This window comes from Labeo rohita, unplaced genomic scaffold (genome assembly GCF_022985175.1).
Source record: "Labeo rohita strain BAU-BD-2019 unplaced genomic scaffold, IGBB_LRoh.1.0 scaffold_453, whole genome shotgun sequence".
Classification (NCBI taxonomy): Eukaryota; Metazoa; Chordata; class Actinopteri; order Cypriniformes; family Cyprinidae; genus Labeo; species Labeo rohita.
The window spans coordinates 1-8,824 of record NW_026129372.1 but is presented as its reverse complement, the minus strand read 5'-3'; the positions used below and the strand labels follow the sequence as shown (position 1 = coordinate 8,824).

The 8,824-nt window shown below is 33.2% G+C and overlaps 1 protein-coding gene across 1 annotated transcript; it reads left to right on the top strand.

Moving 5' to 3' along the window:
- The first annotated feature begins 154 nt into the window (after window positions 1-154).
- LOC127160781 (sodium- and chloride-dependent GABA transporter 2) lies at window positions 155-8,808 on the top strand. Its single transcript, XM_051103442.1, has 8 exons — window positions 155-224; window positions 531-757; window positions 1,407-1,541; window positions 1,675-1,815; window positions 4,460-4,565; window positions 5,150-5,212; window positions 5,889-6,018; window positions 8,271-8,808. The coding sequence occupies exons 2-8, from the start codon at window positions 559-561 to the stop codon at window positions 8,463-8,465; spliced, it is 969 nt and encodes a 322-aa protein (XP_050959399.1). The 5' UTR covers window positions 155-224; window positions 531-558; the 3' UTR covers window positions 8,466-8,808.
- Window positions 8,809-8,824: the final 16 nt, after the last annotated feature.

Genomic DNA, 8,824 nt, shown 5'->3' with positions numbered 1-8,824 from the left:
AATACGTTTATAATGGTTATAGACACAAACCCTTCTAAAATGAGAAAAAAAAAAAAAAAAAAATAGTTTAAACGTTTCACATGGCGTGTAGTCCAGATTGTAGCGCTACATGACACCCCATACGTCACGCCCTCTCCCACTTACCGCGATCTGCAGACTGAAGAACACCGCACTCTGCACTGAAGATCTGCGCACGCATGTAAGGGAGCTGTCCACAAACTTTGGTAAGTTTGGTACTTTTTTTGTCCAGATTATCAGTTTTTAATTGTTTCTGGTATGTATAATTTCTCTTTGGAGTATGCAATTAATTTATGTAGCCTAAACGTTCAATAACAGACTTGCAGGCTGCACATTTTACACTAAACGTTAGTCCTTTTACTGAATGTTAGCACATCTCATGCATTTATTCAACTGAAATTAAAACAAACAAAAAATAATCCTGTGCAATTTATACACAGAATGCATACTTACTATTCAGCATGCTGATGGACTTGTAATAGGCTAACTTGTAATAAATTAAATGCTCACAGAGAGATACAGTTAATATAGAAAAAGATCATGGAGGAGACTAGAGATAAAAGCATTGCTGATGGGGAAGCTATGGAGCCAGAGGGCCAGAAAGGGAGCACGGAAAAGAACACAGAGGCCAGGGAGAAATGGGCCAACAAGACTGAGTTCCTGCTGTCCATGGCTGGAGAGATTATCGGACTGGGGAACGTGTGGCGCTTCCCTTACCTGTGCTACAAAAATGGAGGAGGTAAGAGAAAGTTTGTGACAGAGAAAGAGTTGGAAAGCAGGACTGTTGAAGAAGAAGTGTAACATTGAAAGAAAAAAAGAAAGAAAGTAAGCCTGGGGCGTTTCAAACCTCTGTGCAGAGATGGATTTGACCTTTAAGATTCAGCACATCAGAACTCAAGCCCATGATTTCAACTCAATCAATAGACCACTGTGTTCTTCTGCAATGCTCAGAACCAATTTTTGTTACACATCACGGCTCTCTTCCCCCAAGCACATGCCGACATGACCTTTCTTTTTTTTAGTGCTTGCTTTTACAACTGCTTTTACTTGTGTTTATGGGTTTATTCAAACCCCATGCCAATAAATTAAACTTTGCCAGGGAAGTTATCTTACCCAGTTGTGCTTTTATTATTATATTTGTGGTTTTGTATTTTATTTGAACCACTATTTGCTTATACTGCAGCTCTGCACACTCTGGTTTTAAAGTTTGTGCGTTTGCTACCGTTTACCCTCAAGCTCCTTATTCAAATGTAATCAAGCGAAGCTACAGTATAACTTTGCTTATTGTTATAGCTGTGTTCTGTTACAACTCTTAAAGATAATGGAGACAAGATGTTCACCCTAAGTTATGACTAATAACTAAATTATTCCTATTATGGTCTCTCCAGGTGTTTTCTTCATCCCTTATTTCATCTTCCTTTTCTTTTGTGGAATCCCAATATTCTTCCTTGAGACGGCATTAGGCCAATACACCAGTGAGGGGGGGATCACTGCATGGAGAAAAATCTGCCCTATGTTTGAAGGTAACTTATGGCTTTACAAAATGAAGTATAGAATTTCTAGAATTAAGTGTACTGCAATATTATAGTTTATTGTTGAAGAGTGTATTATTTTGCACATGAGGCATTTCTTACACAGATTAGTTTTTGTTTACAGGTGTAGGCGTTGCCTCCCAAGTTATAGTGATTTACCTGAATATATATTACATTGTGGTCCTGGCCTGGGCTCTGTTTTATCTATTCAACTCATTCTGGAGTACTCTACCTTGGACTTCCTGCGACAATTATTGGAACACAGGTGTGGTTTATTATATTATGTCATGCCTTTATAATTCTATCATATAGGCTTAAGACACTGAATAACTGTCAGGCAATTTCAGACTTGCCCAGTGGGAGCTTTGTATCTTAACAATATCAATAACTGTTTCTTGCTTCTTGCTTCTTGATTTTTTTTTTTTTTTTACTTTTTTGAGGAGAATTAGCACTTTTCTAAATTATCATACTTTTTATTTTTAAACGAAACACTGTTTCTGCACCAGCATAAAAATAAAATAGTTCATTGTGAGATAAAGTTCAAAGTAAAAAATAAAATCAGGTTGTGAGCAGTGTTGGGGAAAGTTACTTTTAAAAGTAATGCATTGCAATTTTGCGTTAGTCCTGAAAAAGTAACTAATTACGTTACTTAGTTACTTTTTATGGAAAGTAATGTGTTATGTTACTTTTGCGTTACTTTTTAAATCTGGGCAGGGCTTGCTTCTTTGTTTTTAATATAAACCAATTCTAATGTAAAAGCCCTTTTACACCAAAAGTGAAAAGAATTCACCTTAAGCTGAAAGAAAAGTAAATTTATGCAGGAGATCACTCTTCAGCTATAAAAAAATTAAAGCACAAATGTTAGTTTATCTAAAGTAATTTTTGCTTATTAATATGAATTGCATCATCGAAGGTCAGCAGCAAAGACACTGGTTAATAAAATGGGATTAAATACATAAAGGATATTTGTTTTATTTAACATATTTAACTATTGTAGGGTTGCATCATATTCTGAGTTTGCATTTCACTGTTTTTATTCATTTTGAGGAATACTGAATCTGTTTTTTGTGAGTGATATGAATTAATGCATGTTCACATTTAGTCTAGAATACAGTAGCATCATGTTTACTCACAATTTCCCGACAGCAGATTTGTCAATCAATAAATTGGGGAAAAAATAACTGGCGTTACTTATTTGAAAAAGTAACTCAGATATTTTCTTAGAAATTCATAAGTAATGTGTTACTTTACTAGTTACTTGAAAAAAGTAATATTATTACGATACTTGCGTTACTTGTAATGCGTTACCCCCAACACTGGTTGTGAGATACTGTATAATTTATGATTTAAAACTGCAGTTCTGAGAAATAACATTTTAGTTGCTGCAATTATGAGATGCAAGGTCACATTGTAAGATATAAAGTCGGAGTTACAAGAAATAAAGTTTCAATTACAAGGAAGGAACATCACAATTATTTTAAAAAATGCACAATGAAGCTGCAATTACAAACAATACTCGCAATCATGAGAAATGAAGTTGCAGTTGAAATTGTGAAGTTGAAATTGTGAGATAAAAGTTGCAATTACAAAAAATAAAGTCACAGATTACGAAAAATGTAATTGTAATATATACTCACAAATGCAAGAAATAAAACTGCAATGAGAATTATAAGTGATATTGTGAACAAATATACAAAGTCAATATACAATTACAAGAAATGAAGTCACAACTATTTAACATAAAGTTACAATTACAAGTAATAAAGTCACAATTATGAGATAAAGTGGTAACTGTGCTTTACAAAGTTGTTATTACAAGGAATAAAGTTGCAATTACAATAAATAAAATCATGGTTAGAAATACATTTGCAATTGTAAGATATACTCAGAATTATAAGAAATTAAATTGCAGTTAGAAATGAAGGTGCTATTGCAGAAAAAAGTTGCAGTTATGACATATAAAGTTACAACTGCAAAAACAAAAGGCGTAATTATGATCAATAAAACTGGAATTGCAAGAAATTACAAGAAATAAAATCACAGTTTACGAGAAATGCAACTAACATATACTCACAATTACAAAATAAATAAATAAAAAATACACAAATAAATAAAATGAGAATTAAAAGTGCTATTACAAAAAAACGTATACATAGTATATAAAAATACAAAGTCACAATTACAAGAAATGAAGGGACAATTACAATAAATAAATTTGCAACTGTGAGATATAAAGTTGCAATTACAAGAAATAAAGCCACAACTGCAAGAACTAAAGTCGTAATTATGAGAAATAAAGTTGCAGTTATGAGGTATAAGGTATAAAGTTACAATTATGAGGAATAAAGTTGCAGTAACAATAAAGTCACAGTTAGAAATACATTTGCAATTGTAAGATATACTCCGAACTACAAGAAATAAAATTGCAATGAGAAATAAAGGTGACATTGTGAAAAAAAAAAAAAAAATTGCAATTGTGACATATGAAGTTGTGATCGCAAGAACCAAAGTCACAGTTATGATAAATAAAGTTGTAATTGTGATATACAAAGTTGCAATTACAAGGAATGAAGACACAACTGCAAGAAATAAAGTAACAGTTACCTATTTTATTTATTTATTTATTTTTTTTTACTCTGGGGCAGAAACAGGCTTCCATATTTTTTTAAATGCTTGACAAAACAAACAAACAAATAAAATATATACAATAAAAAAATACAATAAAAAAAAATTAAATAATATATATAAACAATGCCAATGAATTTTGTCATTATTTGCTAAAATTGCTAGATTTAGTGCTATATAATATACATATTATGAACGATAATGTTGCAAATATAAGTTTATCATTACTGAGTTTCATTCCAGATAAATTTTGAGCTCACTTTGATCTCCCATTTTATCAACAGTGAACTGCCACAATATAAGTATTACCTACACAGGTTTACACAGACCTGAAGCTGACTGGTCTTTCCTCTACAACGAAACGGATAAATATGATAACCACAGCATGAGGTAACCACTTAACAACAAAATACAAAAACAAAACACTTCTGTTGTTCTCCCGAATGTTTACAAGGTCACAGAAGATGTTTTTTTAGATTTGGATTCAGGCTTCAGATGATTGCAAACACATTTGATGGAAAAGTCACCTAAACAAAGACCCTTTTGTAACGCATTTAGAAAGAATTATTTATTCTTTGTTTGGACTCACTTAACAGGAAAATGAAAAGAACACAGACAAATGCAGGTGTTTTTGAAAAAGGCCTAATAAAAGAGATTTTTTAACATTTCACTGAAATCTATTTATGTATATTCTAAACGTAATATTACATAGCTCTACATATTTGTAAGCATTGTGTTTTTTTGTTAATGAAAGAAAATAAACATTAAAACATTATTTCGAAACCAACTAGACAATCTTAAACAGGTTTAATTACACTATTTTTCTTTCTTTTACACTGTGTTTCAGAATAGAATGACCAAGCTTTTAGTATAACTGACTGATCTTAACACAGAAACAGCTGCTTCTGTTTGAAAAGTATGACCTTGATAAGTTTTGGTGAACTCACACTCTCATTATGTCTTTCTTTTATCAGTTTTCAAAATGAATCTGAATGGCCGCCTTTTAAAGTGATCTCCCCAGAACAAGAGTACTGGTTGTAAGTTACATAATTTGCTACTTAAACATTTCAAATACTGTATATGCATTAATGTTACATGTTTCTCTGAACAGTTTGAAATTTTGATTGTTACAATGCAATTCCAAACTTTATTTACTTATTTATTTATTTAGTTACAAATTACTATGATTACATTAAGTTACAGTTTACAGTCATACAGTGTCAGGCAGCAGTTAAAAACAACTGCACATTTTCCATTTTAACAGTGTGGATCTTGCTTTAGTGTCAGTCAGCTACTTCAGAAACGATTTGGTAATGTCAGAAAACTCACATAATTTAGGGTTAGTTCTCTTCCAAGTCCTGCACTATGAATGAGATAACCTCTACTCTCAAAAGGGTGGGAAAAATGAAAAACATCCAACATCTGTGAGACAGACTTTTAATGTTTCATTAGACAGAAAAATGATATTGAGAAATCTGGGCTGAACTACAGAGCCAGTGAACTCAATGAAAACAACATGTTTGTAGTTTTTCCAGTTTCCTAAACTAAAACCCACAAAACTAAATTACGTCAAAGATACATCTGTATCTAGCTTGTTTGTGTGTGTGTGTTTATTGGCAGAGGTTTACCTTAAAACTAAAGACTTGACATGCATGCAACTGAAATAAAAATGTGTTGTTCATAACATCTCTATATTAATGTGTGTACCTTCAGCCATCGTATGTTGCGGGTGGCAAACAGTGGTGGTCTGGGAAGTGTAAATGCTGATCTTGCCATGTGTCTTCTTTTGGCTTGGGTCATCTGTTATTTCTGCATCTTTAAAGGAGTCAAGACCACAGGCAAGGTCAGCTGATACTCATGCACGTCTGTCTGGCAGTGAAATAATGAAGAGTAAACAATGTCATAATTGTATTATTCTACAAACACTGAAGGATCCCATATCTAGGTGCCAGAATCAATGTACTATTTTAAACAACCATCCATAACACACTAGCAATCACCTTGCAATGTCCAATCAACACACTTACTAACTAAACAGTAGCATGCTAACAGTCATTAAAACGTTTAAAATCCTAAAAATGTAATATCACTAAAAAAGCACAGAATGCCTCAACAGCTGCATATAAACATTCAAGAACCACCTACAGTTGCAACCGCATAGCAGCAAACACTGTAGGAAGATTTTTCACACAATTCCTTCCACAATGCTATTTTTTGACCTCAAAATATTTTTACCATAGCGCGTGATTTGAAAAACGACGACATTCTGACATGTGCATCACATAACCAGTTCAGGAACTGAACTGATCTTTCAGGACTTCAATGGTGCCCACAAGTTTGAACTTCCAAAATGGAGTTTAAATGCAGCTTCAAAGAGCTCTAAATGAAACAAATTGACATTTTATATACTTTTTAAGCTCAAATGCTTGTCTTGTCTATGTCTGCGTGAACTCAGGTTCAAGACAGTTAGGGTATGTCGTTTTCTTCCCCAACTTCAAAATCAGCCTACATCGCTGCACATGCAAGTGAACATGCAAAAGAAGATCAAATGCCTTTACCAAAAAAAAGGATAAAGCAGTGATTTAGGATGATTTTGAAGTTGAAAAAGAAAACAAGATGGGAGTTTTTCGACATAACCTAACAGTATTGACCCGGATTACACAGACTACACATGCGCATCGCAGAGATGAGACAAGACAAGCATTTGATGTTAAAAAGTATATAAATTGTTAGTTTGTTTTAAAAATGACAGATTGTTACGCTAGATAAGACCCTTCTTCCTCGGCTTCCATCGTTTAGAGCCATTTGAAGCTACATTTAAATTGCATTTTGGAAGTTCAAGCTTGGGGCACCATTGAAGTCCACTATATGGAGATAATTCCTAAAATGTTTTCCTCAAAAAAACATAATTTCTTTATAACTGAAAAAAGAAAGACATGAACATCTTGGATGACAAAAGAGTGAGTAAATTATCTGTAAGTTTTTGTTTCAGAAGTTAACTAATCCTTTAAACGATGTAAAAGCTAAAAAAAAAAGGTTGCTTCATAAAATTGTTAAACTAGGTTCAGGCTAGTATGTTATTTTCAAACACTATTAACCTTTTATTACCGCTCATCTGACATTTAATTTCCAAATTGCAGTGATAAATACAACAACCAATGCAATAAAATGTTGGCAGTTTTATGTTCAAACTGAACATGCTTATAGCATTGGACATTTCAACATATAAGTAGCAACATAATGTTAGAAATGTCACCACAGTTTCTTCAAAGAGCCTGGGTTGTTTTCTAAATGTCTATTTAACTTAATGCAGATACAACATTTTAAAGACATATTGCAGATGCAAATGCTCTGAAAAAAAAAAATCCCACACAGTCACCTCATCATACTAGCAATCTAGTTTGAGCATTATAAATGCTAAAAAAACAGCAATCTCTACATATGAAGTAAACAAAAGAGAACACTGGAAGTAACAACATCTTCTCTGTTGGAAAAAAATATATATATGCTGGTTAGATATGTTTTGAAGCATTGCAGCTGGTTTAAGCTGGTCATTAGCTGGTAATGAGCTGGTTTAAGCTGCCCCTGAGCTTGTTATAGGCTGGTTATGAGCTCGTTCTGAGCAGGAGCTAATTGCTTAGGACCAGCACATAATCAGTTTAAACCAGTTCATAACCAGCTTATAACCAGCTCAAACCAGCTGTAATGCTTCAAAACATACCTAACCAGCCTATGCTGTTCGACAGGGTTTTCAAGTCAAAATGTAAATGGAGCTTGTTTATAAAAATGTTCTGCTGTGATGTTGGAATTTTCCAATATTAGGTAATCTATTTAATGTTCAGAGTGGTTTCTGTGGCATTCTGAATGTTTGCTAAGGTGTTTTGAATGGTTGCTTAGAACATGGCTAAGTGGTTAATAACTAATGCACTAATGGATAATTGTCTGTGATTTTCTGCACGTGGCTGCTAGACTACAGAAATCTCTTTTTATGAATGTAACACTGCCGAAAGATTGAAAGAAAGAAAGATGAGACTGTAATATTTCAGAAAAGTCAACTAACGTGATATGTATGTGTTGTTTGTCATTATTTTTCAGGTTGTGTACTTCACTGCCACATTCCCGTACTTAATGTTGTTCATCCTTTTCATCAGAGGAGTGACTCTGCCAGGAGCTGGAACTGGAATTATTTATTATCTATATCCTGATATCAGTAAGCTCTCTAATCCTGATGTAAGTGCACACAATCCCTGCTTCCCATTTCACATGCTATCTGTGCTCAGTAGTATCTGATGTTAGAATTAGTACGTCCCAAATATAGTATGTTCAAATGACCATCCCAAAGACAGAGGAGTTGATGGTTTGAAGACACAATTTTATGGTGTGGAAATATTTGTCAGAATTTGCCTACTTGTCTGATCTCTATAAAGCAGGTGGTTGGATGGGAGTGGGGGTTGAAAAATTAAATGGCAAAAATGAAAGATGCAGAAAGATGTTTTAAATGTGGGTCATATTTTGAAGTTTACGAAAGACAAACATTCTTAGTTTTTAAATGTGCACATTTTGCGTTTGTGTAAAAGAAAAATACACAAGTCCAGAAATATGGAATATGGCATTCTGGAAGGAACAAATAAAAATGTCATTGAATTAAA